At 39.0% G+C, this 27,101-nt stretch overlaps 1 protein-coding gene across 1 annotated transcript in view; it reads right to left on the bottom strand.

Annotated features, from left to right (window-relative positions):
- Positions 1 to 2,971: 2,971 nt before the first annotated feature.
- Positions 2,972 to 27,101, bottom strand: part of MRPL48 (mitochondrial ribosomal protein L48) — a 41,378-nt gene continuing 17,248 nt past the window's right edge. Inside the window, exons 4-8 of the mRNA XM_010973114.3 lie at positions 25,292 to 25,380; positions 12,991 to 13,160; positions 5,743 to 5,845; positions 4,171 to 4,260; positions 2,972 to 3,275 (exon numbers count right to left, since the gene is read on the bottom strand). Coding sequence (XP_010971416.1) covers positions 3,201 to 3,275; positions 4,171 to 4,260; positions 5,743 to 5,845; positions 12,991 to 13,160; positions 25,292 to 25,380 — 527 coding nt within the window. The 3' untranslated portion in view covers positions 2,972 to 3,200. The remainder of the gene's footprint in view (positions 3,276 to 4,170; positions 4,261 to 5,742; positions 5,846 to 12,990; positions 13,161 to 25,291; positions 25,381 to 27,101) is intronic.

Below are 27,101 nucleotides of genomic sequence, written 5' to 3'. Positions count from 1 at the left end.
AGACACAGAAGAGTACATACTCTGATATTTATATATTGTACTAGATAGGCAAAACTAATCTGTGGCAATAGGAGTGAGATGAGTGGTTGTGTCTGGGAAGAATGACTATGAAAGAATGTAAGGGACCTTTCAGGGAGATGAAATGTTCTTTATCTTAACAGAAGTGTAGGTTTTATAGGTGACTGCATTTTTCAAAACTGATCAAACATCCACTTAAGATCTGTGTGTTTCACGATATATAAATTATACCTCAATGAGAAAATAATCTTTTTAAAAAGTATACCAAAGAAGTTTCAATAGGAAGGTAACCTAACATTTACTGAGCACGTGCCAGTCCATTATACACATAATCTAAGTGCCTAAAAAGAAATTATCCCCATTTTACAGATTAGAAAGTTGAGGTTTAATGAAGTTAAAATAACTCACCTGAAGTCTCAAAATTCGTAAAATGTAGAAATTAGGAATAGCTCAGGTTTGTCTGCCTCTTTTCTTTATAATAAGTTGTCTCAGGGAGGGAGGGGGAGGTATTTTCAACCTAGAGCCAGGACATGCATTCCATTTGATTTCACTGCCACATTATCCTAGAGAAGTTCATTTCCCTGCAGAGTCAAATGAAGCTTACAATTATTTTGTAACTCTGAGGTACCAGCAATCAGATTATCTCTGTCTCTCTTACCAGGATAAGGCATTATGAACAATTTCTATTTGTTTCAGGGCAGACTAATCATGAGCAACAAAAGTCCTTTGACTGGTGAGAGGATATATCATCAACTAGGCCAGTGACACAAGAGCTCCAAAGTGACAGAACCCAGTTGCCTCCTGTTTAAGAGATAAACCTGACTCATCCCTCAGTGATGTAATGGAAAGGGATGGACTGGGAATCAAAAGATCTGGATCATGCTCTCAGCTCTGCCAGTGAGGCGCACTGTGACCTTGAGTAAAGCACTGCCCTTCCTGGGCCCCTAACATGCAGTTGCTAAAAGAGAGGGTTAGGCTAGCTGGGTCCCAATTTCCTCCAGCTCTAACATTTTGTCAATTTATGAAACCCTGTATCTTGCTTTCACAAATTGGTAACAAGGAAAGGTGGGCAACTAGAATACACTGCCGTATTCCAGGTTCCTAAATGGGGTCGATGTCACATTGCCTATTGCCCATGTGATATGGAAGCGAGAAAGAGCGGGAGAGGGGGAGGGAGAGAGGGAGAGAGGGAGAGGGGGAGAGGGAGAGGGAGAGGGAGAGAGAGAGAGAGAGAGAGAGAGAGAGAATATATATGTTTATTCACCTTTTTATCTTCAAGTCACTACACATGCCCCAGCTTTACACTCATCTGTTAACTGCTGCTCTTTCATCTTCCCTAACGGACACCCAGCAGTGAGTAATTCTGCAACCAAAATATCAGTCCTCACCTCGCAAATTCTGCCCACACTTCCAGTGGGGGTTCACTTGGAAGTCCTGGCCTGCTGAGCCTTCAATTTGAATTCAGAGCAGCATTTTAATTAAGGGCACCTGCTACCTTGACAGCCCTCCCTAAGTGTTATACCTTGAGAAGAAATCTGAGTTTCCTCTTACTGCCTTTGGAAACCAAGGCAAAGAAACCAAACTGATGAGTTTCAGGAAAGTACATACAATGCTAAGAATGCTCTGAGCTCCCACAGACCTCTATTTAGGGGCATCCCAAAGAAGTAGTGGAGAACAGCAGGGAGAGTTTTGCCACTTATTGGCTATGTGACCCTAGGAAGTCACTTCATCTCTCCAAACCTGTTTCTCCATCTGTAAAACTGAGATAATACCATCAAACTCAAGGATAGTCCACATAAAGTATATAGCATAATTAGGGCTCAATAAATAAGTGAGTGAGATAAACTCACACACTCAGATACTCACATTTTCACACACACGGATATCTATCCACGTGCACACTATATACTCCCTAAAAAACTGGTATGAGGATTAGAGCTAATACAGTTCCTAGCAGAGTCCAGCTCAATAAATGATAGCTATTATATACAAAAGTATGAACGGACTAATGCTCAGAGTAGGAAAAACATTAGCAGTCACTTAGACCAGTGGTTCTTAAAGAGGTAACTCTGGACCAGCAGCACGTACTCAAGAGCTACTAAATCAGAAAATCCAGGGGTGGAGTTTAGTAATTTGTGTTTTAAAAAGACCTCCAGATGATCCTGATGCATGCTTAAGTTTGAGAACCATTGATTTAGATCAGGATTTGACAAACTATTTTTATAAAGGGTCACATAATAAATGTTTTAGCTTTACAGTCTCTGTCACAATTACTCAACTCTGTAGCATAAAAGCAGCCACAGACAATGTGTAAATGACTTAGCAAGACTCTGTTCCAATAAACCTTTATCTATAAAAACAGGCAATAGGGTTTTGGAACTAAATAGAGGTTGCATGACACTCTAAATGCATTAAATACCACTGTATTGTTCACCTTAAAATGGTTAATTTTGTGACATGAATTTTGCCTCAATAAATTACTTTTAAAAAGCAAATAGGCAGTTGGTGGGATTTGACTCACAAGTTGTAGTTTTCTGACCCCTGACCAAGATCAACCTTTAATTCTTTGCTTAAAGTCATTCCAGGCAACCCTCATCTGCAGTTATAACATCTACCTGCATACTTATGACAAGTCACTCACTATCCCACAAGGGAATTTTTTTTCACTTATGGACAGACCCTGATCCTATCTGGAGAGTTCTTCTATATACAAAGCCAAACTCTCCCTCCCTATGCTTTCTAGCCACAGAGAATTCACTTATGTTATGATCATCAGCTTCACTAAAGGGACTCCATGCCAGACTGATTTAAAGGATGAGTTCACTCTAAGTGGAGAAATACTGAAGGAGAACATGCTTGTGTGCTAAAGCACCAGAAAACAAACAAACAAAAAAATCGAATCTCTTAGTTAAAGATACTCCACAGGATGGACTGACTTCTCACATACACACACTTGCATCATCAGGAGATTTTTATTAGATGGAGGATACCTAGGGTTAGCTGAAAAGAAAGTGTTGACAATTAGCAAGCACTCCTCCACAGAGAGCAGGCATTCCTAGTGGAAGAGATGGGTACTAATGATATTGAGGGTCAGGGTGTCCCACTTAACTTTGGCCACCCAGGAAGCTCTTCTCCTTAGCACACAGTATAACCAGTGCCAACATGAAAGGGTCTGCAATGAGCTAGTTCAACCTGGCTAACAGTTCTTCCAGTTCTGGCCGAGCTTTGAATCTTCCCTTGAAGTCTTCTTCAGTGTGCTGAGGAGAAGAAAAAGAAAGTAAGGGAATTACTACAGAGCTTTCAGTTATTCAGATATGCCCAGCATCCGAAAAGGATCCTCAGCAAGCTCTGGAAAGAATGATTTAGATTCAACTAACTTTTACTGAATATCTACCACGTACTAGACTTGTAATAGGTACCAAGGATTCAAAGTTGAATTCGACTTCCTCCCTGCCTTAAATCAACTTATAGTCTGGTGAGAGAAGACAGACATATAAAGAACTAATGTCAAAATGCTGTAAGTATCACAACAAAAGCACTTAAAAAAAAGAGATAGAATGCCAAAATCTCCATTTACAATAGAAAATAACAGGTATCGGTCTAAGATGACCTGATGTATCTTTGTCATAACAAGGATCATTTTGGCAACTGGACCCAAATACTCAGTAGGCTAAGGTTTCTAACATACTTCAAGTTTTCCATGCCAAACTTCCTTCTGATATTTGGTATTCTTTACTGAATATATTCAGTCAAGTTACAGTCAAGCCTTGAAGATCTAGGAAGCTTCTCTCTAGAATACACATTACCCTACATGTGTTCTGATTAATTACACTGTATGTGATCTTAAATCATGTACTTTCTGCTACACAACTGCCCGAAGAAGGGAATTTTGGGGTGTAATGGGCTCACCCCTAACATCAGGATGCTGTGATGGAGTTCAGCTTCTATGGTCTGTAAAGCATCATCCCTGATACACTGGAAGAGCCAGAATAATGATTATGGTAAAGTAACCTGCACATCTTTCCTGATTATTATCTGGGCTTAATTGTCCATGTCTTTGCTGTTTGTAAAGCCAGCCAGTTTAGATTTTCTTATCCCTATTTTCAGCACAGGTGGGTCACCAGGGGAGTTTCTTCTCAAACTGACACCTACCTCCCTCACTGACAGTTTGACTCCTTCAGGAAGATTGCTTTGGATTATTTCCAAGAAAATTTCTGCAAACGTAGCACTCAAACCGCTGATCTGCAAAAGGAAAAAAGATGCTCTAAGAGAGGCACTGAAAGCTAGGTGATTGGGCAGACATGGCAATCTCCATGTCTCTAGCAGAGCTAGAGGGCCCTTGGGTGAAGGGTTAACACCCAGAGCTGATGTTGGAGCCCAGACTCTGCAGGATTTCTCTTGCTATCTGCCAAGGTGTTTGCTTACTGAGATGATTGTGGCCAATATCTGCTCTTATAGGCAATGAAAGTCATAACTGGACCAAGAGGTTATCAAGTCCAGGACAACTTTCTGAATCAATTCAGGTTAACCCACATAGACCAGGACCTGATTGGTGTCACACTCTGTGCTGAGAATCCAGAGGTGAATCAGATGTGTGGTAGAAGGGTGTGTAGGGAGCTGCAGGAACCCATAAAAGAAATACCTACCTAACTTAATCAGGGATGGTCAAAGAAGTTTTCAAAAGAGGTAACATCTGGTTGGAGTCTTGAGGAAAAACAGGAGAAAACTGGGAGAATTCAAGAGTAGTATGGGGGTTTTTAAAGGCAGAGGAAACAATATTCAGTAAACTATATAGGAACAGCACAGTACTAGGGAATTAAAACTAGTTCCATGTATGGCTGGAATGAATAGGGGTGTGAAGAGGAAAGCAGGAGGAGAATCATGGAGGCACTTAGGTGTTAATCTAAAGAGTTCAAACTTTATCCTATGATCCTCAGTGGCAAGTTAGATCTGTCATAAAATGTAACTTAAATAATTTATTCCTAATAATATTTAAAGAACCAAAGATTTTAAGTACTTGAATGATTTAAAAAGTTAACATAGACTTAGGGTGTTACTATCTTAACATTTCTCCCATTACTTTCCTGGTATGTTTCTTGAGTGGATCAAAGAGGGGTGATGATGTCCATACACTGGAATATTACTTGGCAGTAAAAAGGAATGAAGTACTGATACATGCTACAACATGGGTGAACCTTGAAAACATGCTAAGTGAAAGAAGCTAGATATAAATGGCCATATTTTATATAATTCCATTTAAAGAAATGTTTAGGAGAGGTAAAACCATAGAAGTGGAAGGTAGATTAGTGGTTGCCAGGAGCTGGGGGATAGGGAAAGAGGAGTGACTGCTAATGGGTACAGAGCTAAAGGGAAGCCACTGAGGGGTGCTAGGCAGGAAAATGACATGATCACATTGATATGAGGGTAAAGCAAAGTGGGTGGATCTGAAAGGTTTTTAGGGGTAGAAGCCATAGAATTTGGAGAATGAATGGATACCCAAAGCAAAGAAGGGTCAAGCATTAAGCTCAAAGGTGGGGAGGATTATAGAAAAAGAACATCAGTCCCTCTACAATTAGTTTTGTATACATTGAGTGTAGGGCTGTGGAATATCTCAAAAGAGAAGCCCAGCAGATAACTGGATATCAGGCTTGAAGCTCAACCGAGAGATCAAAGAAAAGAACCAGGAGAGGCAAACATATTTCAAATTTCTCCCAGAATACCTACCTGGACCACTCGCTCATGTGTGGTGAGAACTGAGTCCAGGAACATTTTCCTGCCTTGGTCCTGCAGCTGCAACACCTCCATAGTTTTGGTGGGCATCGCGTAACTGTGGGAAGGAAGAGTCAGCTGTTGAGACGGCTCCTTTAAGCCAGCTGCATCACTTCAGTCAGGGTAGTCCCTGAGTACAGCCGCTACTGCATGCAGTAGCTCCTGTTATCTAGGGCTGTTTATCTGCAGCCAGTGGCAAAGTAACCAGATCCTCTTAAGCCTCCTCCGAAGTCTCTAAACTCCATGAGGGGAAAGACCATGTCTAATGCTTTTCTGCAGCCCTAGTCATAATTAATATGACACTCTGAATAAAACCTGGTGATTAATAAGTATTTGCCGCTACCAAAGAGCAGCCAATTCTAAAAGAATCAAGCTCATCGCTAGGAACACATTGAAGGCTAACCTTGATTATTTCACCTCTTCTGAAGAAATAAGGCATGAAACCCAATTGTTCTAGAGTAAGATTTCTCAGTGTCAGCACTACTGACCCTTTAGACCAGATCATTCTTGTTGTGGGGGCTGACCAATTTGTCCCTAACCTCTATACCCAGCAGATGCAAGAAGAACCTCACAAGTGGTGCCAATCAAAATTATCTCCAGACATTGTTCAATGTCCCCAGGTTGAGAACCATTGTTGTAGAATCTATGCTCACTATAATCGGCTTCAGCAGATCTATATGCTACAATGAAAAGAGTGCTGGACTTGAGGGTCAAGTCTTGGACCTGTCATTTATTAGCAATATGTACTTAGACGAGTCCCTTCCTCCTCTGAGCCTCAGTTTCTTCATGTATAAAGGGGATTACAATGTAAACTTATATCAGTAGACTTGTGAGGACCAGGTGTGATGATAAGATAAGACTGATGGCTACACAGAAATAGTATTAGTGTTGTGTTCCTCTTATCAAAAAGTTCATCAAACTGAAGATAAATGGAATAATAACGACAATAGGAGGAATGCTGAATTTTCATGCCACACAGAGCTTCATTAATTAGTAACAAGGAGCATAGCCCTCTACAGATGGATCTTAGCAAAAAGAAGTTTGGTGTAATGGAAAATGGATTAGAAACATGGCAGTCAGTACTGGATTGAAATATTGGCTCTGCCATTTATTACCCATTTGACCTTGGACAAACTAATTTAGTTCTGAGTCTCAGTTTCTTCAGCTATAAAATGAAGATATTAATACCTAGTTCTTAGGGTTGTAGCAATGATTAAATAAGATTACATAAGTAATTTTCCTGGCATACTATGCCTACAAATGCCAATTCCTTTGCCCTTATAAACAGTGAGTAAATGCTAGGCATTGCAAACTTCCAGGTAGCCTCCCTAAATAACATCCCTTCCCACTTTATAGCACAATTTCTGATCTCTTCAAATTCACATTTGGTAATAACTTCCTTATATTAAAAAAAAAACTGAGACAGATTCATAAACTTGTTATGGAAAATCAAATAAAGTAATTATGTAAAAGCTTTCAGAAAAGTAAATGGCACTCTAAATGCTATTTTTCCTTTTTGACATTCCACAGATAAGACTGATAAGAGTATAGGTAATTTTTTTAATATCCATTTTATTCCAAGTGGGAATTGTCCATTCCTGCCACTGAGCAGGCCTTTATTCTTCAACATTTACTTCAGCAAGATTTCACTTATTTGTTCATTCATTCATTCAACAAGCATTTACTGAAATCCTGTTCTGTCCTAGGCAGGCTGATGGGCACTGTGCAGTCAATGCTTTCAAGGAGCTTGCTAAGAGTGTTTTGGAGAGACAAGTAAGTAAGTACACAAACATCTGCACTATAGTAAGACAAAGGCAAGAATAGGTATGTACCAAATATTACAGAGACAAGAGGGAGAGGAAGAGAGCTCAGGAAAGGCTTCATAGGTGAGGTGGTACTTTATCATGATTTAAAGAATGAACATAGGTGTTTGCCTGGAGGACATTCTAAAAAAGGGCATTCTACAAGGCAAGGAGGCATGAGAGGCCCTCAAAGAGAACCAACAGAAAAACCAGACATAGTTTGATAAAGAAGTACTGGGAACTCTAGCCATTTCAAAGTCGAATAGGCCTTTGAGTAGTAAGAGTATCTACACTTCCTAGTACCTACATTTTTCTGTACTTCCCAAATTTTCTGCAATAAACATTACTTGAATGATCAGGTAGTTAAAAAAAAAAAACAAATAAGGGAAGAAATGAAATAACTGAATTTCAAGAGTCAACCTAGAGCTAACAAGACAAAATAGTACTACCTTTGAGGAGTACTGCTGGGATGGTACATGAGGGAACCTGCTGGGATGCTAGGAAACTTAGAATCTGTGGACTCTACTATATATAGATTATACCTCCATTTTAAAAAATGTAAGTGGATTTAAAAAAAAAAAAAGAGGAAAGAGCAGCCTTACAGAGAATGATGCTGAATGGTGCTTTTACTCTCCACAGAGCAAGAGGCTGGGTCAGCTTCAGGCTTGGAAGCTGCTCCCAGATGAATAAGACTTCCATCCTTCCAGACAGCAGCTCAGCAAGGGATGCACACAAATTAAAAGAGGCCTCATCTTCTCCTCTTCTGGGTGAGCTGCAGCTGCAGCAATGCAGACCATTTATAGAACAAAAGCTAGCATACAGCTCCCCTGCTCAATTCCATCTCAAGGTGAGAGCCCTCCCCCTCAACTCCTAAAGGAAAAATGGATCAAGATAAAATGAAAATCAGAAGAAAAGAAAATCATTTTTATCTCTGAAAAGCTGGGCACTGAGAATGCCTAATATGATGGTCTGAAAACCTCAATCAACGCAGAGAAGTGAATTGCTAAAAAGGATCATCTCTTTATGCTATGCACTATTTGGAGCAAAGGATGAAGAGAGGCAAAAAGCAGCACATCATTCATTCTGTTATCCTAGGAATCATGTCATGCCTATTGGAATTCAATCCAAGTCAACAAATACTCATTCAGTTCCTACTATGTGTCAGATACTGGGCAAAGTCTTAGCGTTAGACTGCTGATGCAAACAGAAACAGCTCCTGCCTTACAGATCTTAGAGTCTAATAAAGAAAACCAGTAATAGTCAAGTAATTATGAGAACAAGCATTATAAGGGAAGTTATATACCCTTTACTTCTCCTAAATACGTAACATAAGGACTTAATGAGGTTCTCTGAAGAAGTGACATTCAAAGTGAAGCATAAGAAAAAAATGGGAGTTGGCTAGGTGAAGGGGAAAGAGTATTCTAAGCTTTAGAGAGCATATGCAAAGGTCCAGAGGTGGGAAAGAATAAAAACAAAGCCAGTGTAACTAGAGGTGGAAGGAGAGGGAGAGAGAAGTGTGAGTTAAGGCAAGAGAGGCCAGCCCAGGCCATGGAGCACCTAACAAGGCATGTGGGGAACTTTTATTTTGTTCCTAAAGGAATGGGAAGCCATGGAAAGAATTTAAGCATGGGAGTGAAATGATCATATTTCCATTCTAGAAAAATCACACTAAAAGCAGTGTGGAGGGAATTGAGAATTTGAGGGGGAAGAAGTGGGTTCAAATCTAGACCTTGCCACTTATTAGATGTATGACTATAGGCAAGCTTCTATTATGATAACAACAACAACAACAATAATAATAACAACAACAACAATAATAATGGCAGCCAACAGTTTCTGGACATAGTTCTAAGTACTTTAGATATATTAACTCCCTTAATTTTCACTATAGCATCTTTAAGTAGGTACTTTTATTAACCTCGTTTTACAGATGAGGAAACCAAGACACAAAGAGGTCAAGAAAACTGCCCAGTGTCACACAGTAAGAATGCAGCAGAGCAAAGGCAAAACCTAGGCAGTCTGGCTCCAGAGTCAATGCTTTGATCCACTATGTGCATGGTGCTTGTCTGAATTAAATTAAAAAATACACAAAAAAAGTATTTAGTGAGGTGGCTGGCTGATAGTAGGTACTCAACAAATATTACTGCCTTCTTGCCTTTACTCAAGTGCAGCCAGAGGTTTTCACAGCAGGGTTTTAAAAAAAGAATATTTTAAAGTCTTTCTGAAAATTTAAAACACTACTCCAGAGAGTTGATCCACTGTAGGTATGATAACAGTCTGTAAATGACATTTAATGTCTCTCTTCTACCACAGCCTCTGAGATGCTACCCCCTAATCCCTGCCAGCTAAAAAAACCTCATTAATTATTAATAACAATAATATTATTTACAGAGTATTTACAATGTGCTGGTCTCTCTGATAAGTGCTATCATATATTTTCTTATTTAATTTTCAGAACTCAAAGAAATAGGAAAATTATCATCACCATTATATAGATAAGGAAATTGACGCTCAGAATTTTTTAAAGTCATATTGCTAATAACTGGTAGAACTAGAATTTGGACACAGGTAGTTTGATTCCAGAGCTTTTACTTTTAACCACTTGTTATTCAAAGAGTTATCCAAAGACAAGCTGCTGGTAAGCAAACTGCTTGTTATCAGTTCAAGACAAGAAGTATGAAACAGTCACTAAACAACACACTTTAATTCAGTCAACCTTTTGTTTTCAGTAGAAAGACTTCCTTGATGAAGGACGCAAAGTATTAATGTATATTTTAGCATAAGTTTCTGATACTTTCCTGGAGTGATACTTTGAGAAACATTGCTCTAAGCTGTTATGCTACTCTGCCTCCTTAAACTGACATTAAACCTTACCTTTCATTTATCACCTTCCACATTATGTTATAATTATTTTTCTCTGTGTATGTATGTGTGCACACACATGTACACACACTCTCTCCCTGAAATCAGGGACATTCACCTTTGTATCCTCCAGTCAGAATGTCTAGTCCAACGCCTACCACATAGCAAGAAGAGGTTCAATTAATAGTTTTTTAAAATTAATTAAAAGCACTTTTATTAAACTGTAGGAAGTGTATACTACACAACCTGATTGTGTAGTCATATTCAAGAAACTGTCGTTCTTTCAACAAAGGTTTAATGTCTCCCATTTGGCAGGTGTTGTGCTAGGTACTGAAGAAATAGAGAAAACACAGTCCCCATGTAGTCAGAGGGGAAGGGAGCTGACACATGAGCAGATTATTACAGCCCAGAGCACTAGTGGCATGATAGAGGAATGTGTCAAGTACTGAAAGAGCAACCAACCCTCTAGAGCATCAGAAAAAGATAAAGTACATCTTTAGGCCTAAATCAACTGAAGTACAGTCAGCTGTGAGCCCTAACGTCACAGTTGATAATCCAGTCTTTTAATGAGCACATTAAGCACAGTTATACTCTAAGTTATAAAGATTTAAAAGTTCAAATTTGGCTTAAGGACTTAAAATAAAATCCTATATAATTAAAAATACTGGAGTCATACAGAACTGGGTTAAATCCAGGAAACTCACTGCTTCTGTGATTTTTGGCCTTTCTGACCCTTGGTTTCCTCATCTATGAAGTGGCAATATACTAACATCTAGTGAGTAAGAAAGTATATCCACATATTGTGCCTTGCCACAGGGGCAAATCACCCAATCTCAACCTACTATTTATTAAAGGTTTTTCTTTAAATCAACTTGCTTAAAAAATTAATTTTAGGGGGAGGGTGTAGCTCAGTGGTAGACTGCATGCTTAGCAGGCAGGAGGTCCTGGGTTCAATCCCAGTACTTCCATTAAAATAAATAAATACATAAACAAACAAACAAAATGAATTACCTACCCCCAAAAAACAAAACAAAAAATTAATTTTTAAAAAAGTCAGTTGTTCAGTGGAATAACTAAAACTCATGTTACTGGTAAGAAAGAAAAATGGTACAGCCACTTCAGAAAACAGTTTGGCAGTTTCCTACGAATTTAAAAATACACTACTTCTACTATTTGACCCAGCAATCATACTCCTAGAGAAATGAAAACTTATGTTTTCACAAACACCTGTACATGTTTATAGTAGCTTTATTCATAACTGCCCAAAACTGGAAACAACACAAATGTCCTTCAAATGGTTATATAAACTGTGGTACATCCATTCAGTGAAATGCTACTCAGCAACAGAAAGGAACAAATTACTTGATACAGGCAACAACATAAATGAATTTCAAATACATTATCCTAAGTGAAAGAAGCCAGACTCAAAAGGAAAAATATTGTATGACATTTTAGAAAAGGCAAAACTACAAGGATAGAAAACAGATCAGTAGTTGCAGGGACGGTGGGGCAGGGGTGAGATGAGGGATTGACTACAAAGGTAGAAGGCGACTTCTTGGGATGATGGAAATGTTCTATATCCTGATTATGATGGTATTTACTCTATGGCATGCATTTGTCAAAACTCACAGAAACTATTTGCTAAAAGGGTGAATTTTACTGAATATAAATTGTATCTCAGTAAGCCTGACTTTATATCACTACTGTAAATAGGAAAACCATTATCAGCTGACAAATAGAAGCTAAGGTAAAAATAAACACAGTGAAAACAAAACAGTATTATAAAATTCTAGCCAGACAGTGGGGCCTGCCAAAGACTCCGAGCTTGAGGTTCCTTCTTTGTTATAAAGATTAGGAAGTGTGAGAGTGGCATTAAGGACATACCTACCAGCACCACACTAAGAATTCTCCTTGACATAATTAGGTTTAATGAGAATTAAAAAGGGAAAAAATTTCTCACCATGTGACTTAATGACATTTAAGGCAAACCACAGGGCATCCCACACTTTCTCAAAAATTGAGATAAGATACGTAAAGTGCCTGGCCTAGAGTAGGCATTCAGTAAATGCTAGCTCTCCTCCCCTACAGTTTTCCAACAAAGAGTAAACAGAAAGCAGAGGAGGCAGAGAATATCTTTATAAATGGGGAGATATACCAAGTTAATGGATTGGAGGACTCAAAACAGATGTCACACATTATGTTAAGTGAAAGAGGCCAGAAACAAACAGCTACATATTGTATATGTATTTACCATTTACATGGTAAGAGAATTTAAAACAATAGGAACAGAAAAATCAATCAATGGTTACCAGGGCCTTGAGAGGAAAGGGAGAGGAGACTGACTACACCTGGGAACCAAGGAACTTTTGGGGTTAAGAACTTAATGGAACTGTTCTATATTTTGATTGTGGCAAAGTATATACCTAAAAAGAGTGAATTCTACTACCTGTTAATTATATCTCAAAAACACATTTAACAACAACAAAACAGAGCATGCTACCCACACCAAGAATATCCCATGAAAAGGCATCCTTCATACCTTTCCTCGACTTTAATCAAGAGATGGTTGCAGAGGTTGTGAACATATTGGGCATAACTCTCTGCCAGAGCCATGTCATATGCAGTCAGATGAATATTTAAAACTCCATATTCATAATCTGTCCCCAAATTAATGGGTATCACTTCCACTTTCCCCCTCTTCTTCTTGGGCTGAACAGAAAACAAAAAGAGAAAGAAAATGAATTAAAGTATTGTACAAGAAATTCTAATCATACCATCCTGATATTAAAAAAAATTCAGTCTTTCAATTAAATTTGTTTACCATTTTTCTCTCAGGTTACCCTACCTACAAACCAAACTTTCCCTAGGAAGGAATGGGCATCTTTCCTTGCCACTCTGGGCTGTGACATCAGCCAATGAGAGGAGAGAGAATACTGCTGGTATTACTCTAACATTAATACATGTGACTGTTTTCTGCCATTAACTAGTTTTGAGACTCACCCTCCAACTCTGGCCCTCAGTTTCCTAGTTTTTTAATTAATGGGGTTATACTAGATAACAGATTATTAATCTAGAACCCATACAGGAATTTCAAGGGGTGTGTCAACACCAAAACTTATACATGAAATTTTTTGTGTGCACGTTTTTCTAGGAGAGAATCTTTAGCTTCATCAGAATCCTAAAGAAATCAATTAAGGAAGCTCAGCATTAGTTCTCTTCAGGCTCTCCTAGCTCTGAAATTCTGCAGTCCAATTATTTAGACAGCCTTCCTTTTAAAAAGTCAGAGATAGAAAAATTATTTTATTTCTACCCTTCTCTTTCATATGAAGTATTGCTTTACTACATATCAACCTGTGCAAACTCCTATGTAAAGTTAAAATAAGGCCTGGGAAAATAGATAATTTAACACAACATAGATTAGGATCAAGAAAGCTTCTCAACTGGAAAAAGTCTAACCTAAATGCCCATCAGGAGGGGAACTTGGTACATAAATCATGGCACATCCATTCAATAGTACATTATGCAGCTGTAAGAAGGAATAAGGAGCTTCTTTATATACTGATATAGAAATATTTTTAAGATAAAAGATAAAAGCGACGGGATTTCAAAATTGTAGAATAGATAAACAAGATTATACTGTATAGCACAGGGAAATATACACAAGATCTTATGGTAGCTCACAGAGAAAAAAATGTGACAATGAACATATATATGTTCATGTATAACTGAAAAATTGTGCTCTACACTGGAATTTGACACAACATTGTAAAATGATTATAAATCAATAAAAAATGTTTAAAAAAATAGAAATCCTATTGTACAGCACAGGGAACTATATTCAATACCTTGTAATAGCTTATAATGAAAAAATATGAAAAGGAATATCTATATGTATAACTGAATCACTATGATGTATACCAGAAATTAACACAACATTGTAAACCAACTATACTTCAATAAAAAATTTTTTTAATTAAAAAAAAAGATAAAAACACGCTGTAGAATAGTGTGTTCAGAATATTGCTATATATATATTAAAAGGGTGAGTGGGGGAGAATAGATATGTGTGTGTGTTTAATTACATATGTATGCATTTGTTTGCATATCAAAAAAAATCTCTAGAAGGATACACAAAAATACTAATATCATTGGTTACCTGTGAGGGAGGGAACTGGATGGCTGGGGCACTGGGGTAGGAAGGAGAATTAAACTATTTCTCTTCAATATTTTTTGCATTTTTAATACTATGACTCTTTTCTCAATTCAAAGTTAGAATCTTAAAATCTACCTCATTAAAAATATTTTTAGTAAAAATATTATTGCAATATAGTAGTCATACTGAAAAATACATAAATAAGTACACAGCTCAATGAATTTTCAAAGTGAAAATACTTGTATAAACAGTATCCTAAACAAGAAGAAACAGACCACTACCAGCACTCCAAAAGTCTCCTGCTCCCCAAATTGGTAACCACTATTCTGACTTCTAAAATTATAGGGTTATTTCGCCTATTTTTGAAATTTGTGAAAATGGAATAATATACATTGGTCTGTTTTCTGTCTGACTTATTTAACTCATTTCTGTAAAATTTTTATTTGTAAGATTCGTCATGTATTAGGTGAAACAGCTGTTCTTTCCTGAGCCATTATGAACAGTATTGCTACCAGTGTTCTTGCATGTATCTTTCAGTGAACATTTATTTGTATGCATTTCTGTTGGGGATATACCCAGGACTTGAACTACTGAATTATAGACAATGCATGGGTTCATCTTTAATAAGTACTCTCAAATCAGTTTTTCAAAGTGGTTTCCATTAGACTCCTACCAGCAGTACATGAGAGTTCCAGTTGTTCTACATTCTTGTCAACACTTACAAAACTTAGCATAGTCAGTTTTCTGGTTTGTTTGTTTAAGCCATTCTGGTCAGTATGAAGTGATAATGCATTGAGATTTTAACTTGGATTTCCTTTAAGTCTGTTGAGCCTGAGCACCTTTCACTGGCCATTTGAATATTCTCTTTTGTAACCTGCCTATTCATTTTGCCCATTTTTTAGATTGAGTTGTCTTCCTTTCTCCTATTGATTTGTAGAGGTTCCTTCTATATTCTAGATATGATCCTTGTTAAATGTACATGCTGTAAATATCTTCTTCCTCTATGTACCTTCTTTTTTCAGTTTTCAATGGTGCATTTTGATGAGGAGAAATTTTTATTTTTAATTAGTCCAATTTACTCAATTTTTTTTGTTTTATGGTTATAGTGACTTTTGTGTCCTGTTTGAGAAATCTTAGAACAAAAACTTTGTTTCCCTTAAGATCATGAAGATATTCTTGTATAGTATCTTCTAGATGTTTGATTATTTTAACATTTAGATTACACATTTAGATCTACAATCATTGTTAAGTGATTTTTGTGTACACTATGAAATAGGAGTCAAGTCAGTTTTTTTACATGATTATCCTGTCCAGTTGACTCAACTGACCCAGCACCAATGCACTGCAGTGTCACTTTTGTCATATATTAAGTCTTCATAGATACTTGGATCTGTTTCTGCATTCTTTACCCTGTTCCACTGGGCTATTTGCCTATCTTTGAGCCAATACCACACTGTTCTAATTATTGGAGATTTAGAATGTCTTGCTATTAGATAGAAATACTTTTTTTTTTTTTTTGAGAAAAAAAGGAATCTATCTTTATTAAGTCACCCCTACTTAACAGCCAACAGCCTAGTGATTGCCACAGCAGAGTTGTTCCTGGCAGAGCAGGTAGAATGGTTCTCTCATGTCACTGCTCTTCAGGTCAGCCTAAGAGAGCAGGGGCCCAATCTGGGGAAGTAGGGGGAGGACCAAGAAATAGTCCTTTCACAAGGCCAGTAATACTGATGACAAACCTGGTCTCAAAGGGATGTTCTGAGAACTGAAAGAAACACTCTATATAAATTAGTTAATTCAATCTGTGACCCATATTTAAAAACTCAATAAACATTAACTTTTATTCTTGCTTTCATTTTTACATATTCCTCATTCCTAGTACAGGGCCCGGCAAAGAAAAAACATGCAATGAATCATTATTTTAGAATTTTAGAACAAGATGGCATTTGGAGATAATTTTGTCCCAGTTCTTCATCTTTGCAGGGGAAGAATATGAAGCCCAGAGAGATTAAATATGTCTCTCAGAGTCACACAGCCAGACAGAACAGATCCTAGGAATTAACCCAGACCTCCTGACCCCCAATGCAGAAGATTTTCCACTGTAGCCTCTGCATTATTAAAGTTTTTAACAGTGGTGGTCACCTCAGAGTCCTAAATTTTGCTATGAGTGAGAAGCCAGCCTCTACAGACCATCAAGGTGCCGGGGCTTGGCTCTCTATTCTTCAGAGCCCACCACACCCGAAGACAAATGCAGCAATCCAGACTTCTCATCATGACAGCACTGCAGTCAGAGCTGTGAAGAATGCTAAAGGCAGAATGGAATGGGGAGTGGCTGAAATTTTCCAGCAGAGAAGGGAGGAGCTTCTCTGAAGCTTGCAGGAGGCTTTTCTTAACCAGGGAAAATGCCAGGGCTCCTCAAAGGTGTCGCTTCAGGAGAACAAAAAAAGAAGGCTGACTCTAGTATCCCTCTTGGCATCTCACTTGCTTTTCCACATTGGCCTAGATCTGCCTGAACTGATCCACACCATCAGGAGCCCACTGTGATATTACATTTCAGTTCTGAACCAGAGCACAGCATAGCCAGCAAGAGCTTGACTGCATAAAATTTTAGACACAGTTCCTATAATTTTCCCTGCATAATCTTCCTCACACCCATCCCCTCCTTTTTATCTATTCCTATTGCCTGAGTTCAGGCCTTCATGAATGCCATGGAGAGCTATTAAAGATATCTGTGCAAGGGAGGTACACATGACTAGAGCTGTGTTTTGGGAAGCCCACTCAGACTGCACATGAAGGAGAGCCAGGCAGGAAAGGAATGGAGGCTAGGAGAAAGGTGGCACGAAGGATGGACTACTATCCACCATCAAACTGGCACTTCTGTGACTGACCTGGATTTACTGTGGGATGGCCCAAAGCGGCCATCCTTAGATCCCTGTAGGAGTACACTGCGATGCTCAGAATGGGCCATAGGATAAATTACTAAATCACTTTTGTACAGAAATGTCCATATTACTCCTATTTTACAGACAGAAAACTGAGGTCCTCTGAAGGGATATTACTTGCCTAAGGTTACCGGGAATCTTGTTGGCAAAGAACAGAGAAAGGAGTCAGATTAGAATCACAGACTGCTAACAGTTGGAGGGTATCTTAGAGATAATTTAGCCTCTCTGTTCTTCCTTCCCTAATTTTACACAGAGGGAAGTCGAGGTCCAGAAAGGGGAAATGACTTCTTTAAAGGTTATAATAGTAAGGAAACGGCAAAGGCAACCACTTTACGTCTAGCCATGGCTAGAAGATGTGTCTGTGGCTCCAAGCCCGGGCTCTCTCTTCTAGCCTCTGCAAAAGTGATGATAATATCTGCCTATCACTATAGGTGGCATTCTCCAGGGCAGGAAAGTTGGGAAGAAACTGTATCATCTTAATCCTCAAATGAAAAGTTTCAATATATACAGCTTCCAGAAATTTTGGTGATGGAAATTTTGTTACACCTGGGGACTTAAATGATTTGGTGATAGTACTCTGAACAGTCCATAATGATGTAAGGTGCACAGAAATCAAGTGATTATGTTTATGACTCAGGGTGGCACATTCAAGACACATATACCAGACAAAGACCTGGCCCTGACTGGGATGGCAAAGAGACACAGCCTGGTGCTGCATAAAGAACACTAAATTAAGATGGAAGCCAAAGAAAATCTGGACTCAAGTTCTATCTGCTTAGTCACTAAATGACATTGAGCGATCTCTCTAGGTGTCAGTTTCTTCATCTCTAACACCTAAGGTTCTTGTGAAGCTCAAAATAGTGATTATATGAAATGGAAATAGCGTAGACATGAACTCTCAGTTCAAATCAGCTCTGAAAATTACTAGCCACTTGGGCAAGTCATTTAATCTCTCTAAGTCTTAGATTCCTCAAACAGGGTCTTTAATAACCACAGGATATCTGAAGATTAAATAAAATATACCATTTATAATACTATAAAATGAAGCAATGCTTTTAAAGCCTGGTACTTGGTAATTACAGCATTTGGCATATAGTAGTTGCTCAATAAATGGTTTCTTTAAAAAAGGTTGCATAAGGTACACAGATAAGACATTATTATCACCATAAATTGGAGGTAATTATGGTCTTTGTTATCCTACTCATATAGTTTACGGAATGAAGCACTTATTAACCATCTGCTATGTGCAAAATACTGATTCAACCACTCTAAGCAAGAACACCAAAAAAAGAGAAAACCCAAGTCCTGCTCTAAAGGAGCTTACAGGTCAGAGAGACAGAGACAGAAGACACACACGAAGGAACAGAGCCTCTCAATTTAATCATAAAGAGCAGACCACCTCCTATGGCAAGTTCAACACAAGCTATCTTGCTGCACCATGTCAGTTAAAACCCCAAAGCAATGGCCTCACGTGGGTGCAGCTGAAATGGCAGTGAGCAGGTCAGTACTTCTTGGTTTTCAGCATGACATGTAGGGTATATAGTAGTTACTCAACAAATGGTCTTTAAAAAGGTTGTTCTAGACCTGACTACTTCTTAGGCCTCATGTCCTCTCATCCTCTAGTGCCCACTTGAGACTCCAGGATTAACAAACTGCTAAGTTTCTCAACTGCATCTCCAGAATCAATGACTTCCCACCTTTGCCTAGAATGTTTCCCCTTCCTGAAAAGATTGTTTCCTCTTCCTGACTCTTCACCCAATACCCTCAACATGAGCAATTCCTAGACATTTTTTAAGACTCAGTTCATGCTCTTTCAGGAAGCCTTCACTGATTCCTCATGCTGAGTTAGGTCTAGGTCCTACTCCTATGTATTCCCATAGCAATCCTCTCCCCCTTATACACAACTATCACTTATCACATATATGCATTTATTCAACAAATATTTTCTGACCGCTAGTGATAAGTCAGACCAGGGTTAGCACTAGGGTTATGATAGTAAATAAGACAGCCATAGTCTCTCCTCGCTGAAGCTTGCAATCTATCAGAAAAGGCATATATAGAGCAAGGAATTATAAGAAGATGCATGTTTTGAGGGAGGAAAATAGAGTGCTATGGGATTGTAAAAAGAGGGACTAATGCTATCATCATCATCATCATCATCATCATTATCACCACCACTATTATGGACTCCATGTTTCAGACACTATGCTAAGTTCTTAAAACATTCTTTTTTAGCTTAATTCCTGCAACAACATTTAAATAACATGGTTATTAAAAGCCAAGAAAACTGTGGATTAGAAAAATTAAGTAACATACCCAAGGACACACACTAGTAAGCATCAGAACTGAATCTTTACCTTGGGTCTGCCTAATTCCAACACATTTCTCTTAATCTCCATCTTTCCCTTTAAGGAAGGTGTGCAGAGCCACCAGTTTCCTCAATATCTACTCTCTTTTTCCTATAATAACAGAATGGCTGAATTTTAGCTGGGCATATGACCATTCATAATAAAATTTACATTTCCCAACCCTGCAGCTAGGTACAGTTATGTGACCACGTTCTGGCCAGTTGGATATGAGCTCATGCATACTGCTCTCCCTTTCTGCTGGTCCCCTTCCTGCTGGTTGGAATGTGGATATGAAGCCAGAAATGGGAGCAGCCATCTCACTATGAGAGAGAAGGAGGATGGTAAGTGTGACAAAACAAAAAGCTGGAATATCTACTTACACTTTTATATGAGAGAAAAATAAACTCTATCTTGCTTAAGCCCCTTGATTAAGTTGATTTCTCTATTATGGCAGCCAAACCACTATCTTAATAAGAAGGTGCCATGTCTCATTCATTTCTCTAATCCTCGAGCAGAGCAATATTACATGTTGAGTTGAACTGAACTAAATTCTGGTTCTAATTCTGTTATTTACTAGCCATATGGTCATAGAGAAATCACTTATGCTTCTCAATCAGTTCCCTTTTCTGCCTTGTCTACCTCACAGGAGAGTTGGTGAATCAAAAGGCATGGTTTTCAAATTTGTTGGTTGCAGACGGCCTAAAATAAATCATGTTTCCCTTTGGGAAGCAATATGAAATACTCATCAACATGCTGTCACCTTACACAACAAGAATGACTTAACTGGCAGAAAATATGGTTATATTATGTAAACAGAGTTTTCTGCATGTCAAAAATATGCAAACATGAGTTTCTCTGTTAATATTTATTTTCATCAAGTAAAACTGATGGGAGAAAAATTTGAAATTTATACAATTCAATCCATTAACTTAATATCTTTCCAAAATGTGTAAGATTGTCATTGTTAAACTTGAGGAGGGGTTTGGCTCGGATCACCAGTGTTCCAAGGGCCTATGTCTTGAGAGGCACTGAGATAATGGATGTGAAAGCACTTTAAAAATGGAAAGGGATCATTATTTTTATTCACATCAAATATGAATCTCTCTAACACTGACAATGCTATAATGCAGCAGAACAGGCAAGGTGGGATGAGACTTCAGTGGGCTAGAGGCCAGCACAGGCGAAAAGCCAGGTCTTCACAGAAATCACTGTGCCTGGAAAAGCTTTGGGAAACTATTTTTATTGTTTTTACAGCCCCAGTGTTTCCAGCTACCCCAAGCAAAGGGCTACTCCTAGATGAGTGTCAGTTCGCTTTACATACTCAGTGCAACAACACAGGTGGTATTGAATAAATGTTTGTTGAACTGAACTCTGTAATACCTTCACTGACCCTTTCAGGGAGAACTGCTCCTTTAACTTTGCTCTCTTGATACTGAGTTCATTCCCCTAGTAAAGCACTTCCCAACTGTATTTAGCTACACTTTTGAGCAGCATCCTTCCCAGCCCACTGTATGTTTTTTGTAAGAGGAGACTGTGTCCCACTCACCACAGCATCATCTGTGCAAAGCACAGTGTCTGGCACATAGCAGATGCTCAATGATGGTTGTTCTTTTCAATGAGTTACAAGAGGCAGACTTGAGGGAAAACATGCATGCTAGTTTAAAACAACTCTCTGTAAGCCAGTCCTATAATCCATGTCTAGTCCTACAGTCACCAGACCAGCAAAATCAATCTTTCTGTTTCCGGGAAGCTAGGAATGTCATCCTAAAGTGATTCCGATCTGCTGATTTTTCTGGGAATGTTGCCACAGTCTCCTCCCAGACTTGTGGCTGAGAGCTGATCTATCTATGGGTGCTACAACAAAATAAGTAGGTGTCAGAAATGACAAACCCCTCCTCTATGTCAATAGTCAAAACAGCATGAAGTTTCCAAGAGAAAAAGTATCTTGATTCCTAGGGGCCATTCTATAAAGAGGAATTAAAGTGTCTGAGTTAAAAAAAATATACCTTATCCTCTTGCCCCAGAGCCTGGAAAACAGAACATACAACAACTGAAACTGACAGCAATTTATGTTGCCTCCATTTCATCCTCCCACATCTTCCTCTTGGCAATTCTTTGATTGTTGGGCTATTACCCCGAGATCTGAGGCTGGACAAAAGCTGAGAACAAGTAAGTGGTTTTGGGAGAAATGACCTAGCATTGTACAAATGTGAAGGACTATATTCTTTTTATTTCTATCAAATAGGAATTACTCCAAACAATCTGAAGCCTCTTAAATTTAACAGAATGAATAATGAGATCTACACACTGAGACACAGTGCTGTGTCTTAAGATATTCTCTAAAATGTGAACCCTCACCGCCCTGAGTCAAGCTGGGTCTTTCATGATAAGAGAAAAAAAAGGGAGGTCTCATCTCATAAAGAAGAAAGAGAACATGCAAAGGCACAGAGGCATGAGACAGCATGGGTGTGTGAGAAAATGTGTCAGAAACATAGAGTACAAAATGGGAAATCACTGAGAAGGAGGTTGGGTTTGTGCTGAGACCTGGAATCCCATGGTTTGCTGTCATCCCCCATGCTGCCACCCAAGAAGAAGCTTTGTTTTCATTCCTCTTCTCATCTCACTAACTCCTCGGAGAAGCCACAAGGACAAGGGCATAGGATGGAAGAATGGGAACCAATCCAGAGTTATAAACTAGGCCATGCAAGAAAGAGGTAAAACCAGTATTGATAAAGAAAATTGAGATGAGGAAGATGCACCTTTTCCTTCCCAAGGTTCAGGAGTCATAAGACTGAGTGTGGGACCTTTGAAAGGAGGAGTGAAGAGATTATACTAGCAGAAAAGGGATGAGGATTAGGTACTTTGTACATGAGAATTAACACTTATCCCAGGGATGTAGGGCTCAAGAGGGTAGAGGAGTCACCCTGAGAGCCAGAGAGGAAAAATGGGAATCTGGCTGCTTATTGTTTTTTCTAGGCTCTAAGCTTAGGGAGAGAAAAGGGGCCAAAAGATGCCTTTTAGCTTTTCCAGTCTAGTTCCCCATGGATGCAAAAGAGACAAGGATTTGGGTCTGGCAGATGAAAGTTTTCATTGTGCTGTCTCACACAGGAAGTGAGGAGCCTGTAGCAGCATCCGCTACTATCCAGCACTACTGTGCTAGCCACCTTTGAGCAATAAATGCCATCAGAGAAAAGCCTACAGCCCTAACAAAAGGGAGCATCACTCCCTTCAAGCAACCAAGGTCATCCGGAGGCAGCTGCCTGAGAGAGTGGGTTGTGTTTGCCAGCTCTGATCTACAAAACCTTAGGGCAGCTCCAATAACCACATTTAGGCTCAGGTCAATCAATACTTTTTGTCCTTTAGTTGATGTCAGGCTTTGTGTTGGACCCTGAGGATACAGAAAAAAATGAGACATGGCCTCTACCCTTAGGGAGCTCACCATCTAGGACGGGAGATAGTCATCGAAACAGGTGGTCAAAACAGAGCAGCAAGTCCTAGGACAGAGGAAGCACAGGAATTCCAGCAGCTCATGGTAGGACAAGTAACCCAGTGTAGGGAATCCAGGGAGGTTTCTCAAAAGGGAGATTCATTTTCCTCCTCCTTTTCCTGCTTCTTCAATGGGATTGAAAATTTCATGATCTATTAGCCAAGTGAAGAAGGAGAGAAGGTCTTCTAAGCAGACAGAAGAGCATGTGAGGGGCCTCAAAACAGTAGGCTGATTTGAGCATGGTATCCATGAGATGGGACAGGAGGCTAGAGAGAAAAATAGCACCAAACAGTAAGCTTCCTTTTATACCAAGCCAAGGAGTGGGTCAGAGCATGTTATACAGAAAATTATCTTTGAGGAGGGATCTCAAGAAATTAAAAAAAAAAAAAACCCACACCCAAACAAAACTAATTTTATTTCCCACTAATTTATGTGGGACTTTTAGAAGGGGGATATCCCAAAATAAAACAACTCCAATAACTTATTCTAAGGTATCATAACTTAAAAAGAGTGTAAATAACTCGTTCTGAATTTTAATAGCACTTTGTATCTTCCTTTTAGTGCTTGTCACTTTCTGGTTGGGAGCATAATTATCTATGTCTTACCTCTAGTGGTTTATCAACTCCCTCTGAGTATGAATCAGGTTTTGTTCAGTCATACTATAAAGGTTTAGTGCAACTTAGTCTGAATAGGCAAGGTACCCGCAACAGTGCCTAGCACATAATAGATGTTTGATAACTATTTCATGGTATTATGGTGTTACATGATATCAGAGCTGAAAGACTCTTAAAGATATTCTAATCCAGAGCTCCTCAAACTTGGCAAAGCGTCTAACAAAAGTTATGGACTCCCTTCCCAGAAAAAATCACACATGGAAAACATTTTACGTATAATTTCAGGGACTACCAGGCCCAGAGGGGTAAGGTTAACTTACCCCAAATCACGAAGTTAATAAGTGGTGAAACCAAGGCTAGAACACAAGTTTCTTGGTCCCCCGTTCAGTATTCTTCTTACCACAAAGGAACAATTTTAGTAGGGCTGTTTTCTTCTGGGAGGCTGCCTGATACAAGCCTCAGATGTAACAATGCTCCTTTCATGAAATTCCTTGATATAAGGATGATGCTCAGGAGAATGTGGCAAGTTTAGTGGTTTCTGAGGCCCAAATATAGTGGTAATGGACCTCTGCCAAGGTGAGAGGGGCAATGGGAGATGTGCATGGTTGTGTGGAAGCATCAAACTAAGCCAAAGAACCAAAAAAGATGTTGAAATCTCCCCAAGTAGAACAGCAAATCTTTCTAACTGTACTGTTTACAGGAAGTGATAAAATCATGACTCAAAGCCAAATTGTCTGACTTTCAAGACAGCATTATGTCCATCCCACCACAAAGTCCTCTGCAAATGCACAAAAATATAACCACCACAGACGCAATCCTGCAGCTGGGGTCAGATAAATAGGCTAAATAATCTTGTAATGCTCAGAACTAACTCCCAGTTATCTGTGACAATGAATTCAAGTAACACATACATATTTTCAACCTGCAAATACTGTAAAAATCAGCTATTTGGCTGAAAATGTTAATCCACCTCTACTTGCCAAACTAAACTGAATGTATCATTTCCATCGGGAGGTCCATATGGAACTAAGTACTAAGAAGATATTTTCTTTAAGTATCACAAATAATAAAACTAAATCATTTGCTTTTCACTGTGATAACATGGCCTAGAGACAAGATTGGGAACTGGTAAAAACATCTCCACTCTGGATCACATTGAAACTAAGTAACTGAAGAGGACTGAAAGACGACCCCCAATCCTTTTTAGCTCTAATACTATCCAATCTTTGCATATCTGATCTTTGAGTCCTTGCAAAAGCTGCACACTATCCTTTTCTAAAGGACCCCTATCCTCTTTACCTCTTGTGCTTTAACTAGGTGCTTGTATCTTCCAATGCCGTGGGTGGGCTTTGACCTGTAGTGCCGACTGGTACTCAACAGAATGCCACCTAGAAGAGAGAAAATAAGACAAACCTGTTTCAAAGCTCTGCCAGGGACAGACAGCTCATACGTGAGGAGACAAATTTTCCACTGTGAGATGGAATATTTGAAGATAGCAGGCCTCTTGTTGGTTTAAAGAGCCAGAGCTATTTCTTGATCTTGAGCTGACACTGTTTACCCCCCTTTTCTCTCCTTTTGGCCCCTGGACTATATCCAATCCCCACTACCCATGTTTCTTTGAGAAATTCTCTCCTGCTAGATCCACTGGTGGTAGGGAAAAGAATACATTCTCACAGGGCTCTCATTTTCTCTTGTTCCTCAACAAACAATAATCCTTTTGAAGTTTTCTAATAGGGATTGTTTACAGAAAGAGACAGGCAGCAAATATAACTGGAAAAAAGACAATCACAGATTTCCACTAAGTTTTAAAAATCATCTAATTTTCTTTTTTTTTGTGTTGATATGTAACAATCTCCAACAGACATTGTTAAGTAAATAACAATAAATAAAAACTAAAACCTAAGCTACAAAACAGTGTGTATGTAAAAAAAATAGGATCTCTCTATATATATTCATCGTGGTAGGCCCAGAGATGTGCCACCCAGATCCCCTTAAAAGAAGGGCTTGCTGATATATACATATTCTCCTTTATTTCTCATTATTTTTATCTTCATTTACAAATAAAGAAACTGCAGCTTAAAAAAATAGAAATTGGCCAAAGTCATCCAGCTAGGAAAAGGCAGAACTGCATTTTAAACCCAGGTCTATCTGACTAAACAGCCTGTGCTCAGAGGTGTTACAACATCTGAATTTCAAGAATACCAAATCTAGCTGGACTTGATCTTTCCCAGATCTGATCTCAGTTCCTTATCTCTACCCTTTCACTGGAACCAGCCCTACACAGCTCTGCTATGTCTATGTCTCTCTTGCTCACTCTCCACCTTCTGGAGAAGTACTAGTCCTAGGTTCTGCTCCCTTTCCTCCCAGCTCCTGTAGTCCTGCCCTCATCTCCCCCGGGGCCACTATTTTGTGGGGACCTAAACACAAAATGATGTGGAAAAGTCTAATGACGTTAAGCGAAATGTTTCTTAAGCTTCTCTTTTCTAAAATGTGCTTCCAAGCAGGTCTGCTCTGTGCCAGGCCAATCAAGAGTCATAGCTTCAGAGACCTTCCATACATTTATAATCCACACTATTTCATCAGGACAGCCCTGGGATATCATGGATCACTTCCACAATATTCATTAGTCCACATTTACTATTATATGCCAACCACAGTATGGATACTGGGACAGTTACAAAAATGACTAAAATATGCTACTTTCCCTGAAGACACTCAGTGTGTACTGGGGAAGGACAACAGGAAAGCAGATAATTACCTTATGAAATACAAAATATTTTCATGGAGATGAGAGCAAGGAACCTAGAGGAAGGAGCACCTAACTATGCCCGGGGATGGATAGAGGGATGCAGGGGAATAGGTTCAGAGGGGTAACAGCTGCATTCTTGAAAGAGGAGTAAGAGTTTACCATACAAGGAAGAAGGAGGCATTTTTGGCAGAGGTTCCCAAAGAGCACTGTACATAACCGAGGTATCTTCTTGGCCACTGTCCCAATTGACCCTTTGAGCCTTTGGGTTCCAGACTCTGCAACCTGGGCCTCCACCCAAGGAGATGATATTCAAATCCCCTTGATGGGTACACAATCATCGTCAGACCAGAGCCTTGAAAT

This window comes from Camelus bactrianus, chromosome 10 (assembly GCF_048773025.1).
Source record: "Camelus bactrianus isolate YW-2024 breed Bactrian camel chromosome 10, ASM4877302v1, whole genome shotgun sequence".
Classification (NCBI taxonomy): domain Eukaryota; kingdom Metazoa; phylum Chordata; class Mammalia; order Artiodactyla; family Camelidae; genus Camelus; species Camelus bactrianus.
Note: the sequence above shows the minus strand (reverse complement) of the source record. Positions and strands in the feature narration are given on the sequence as shown.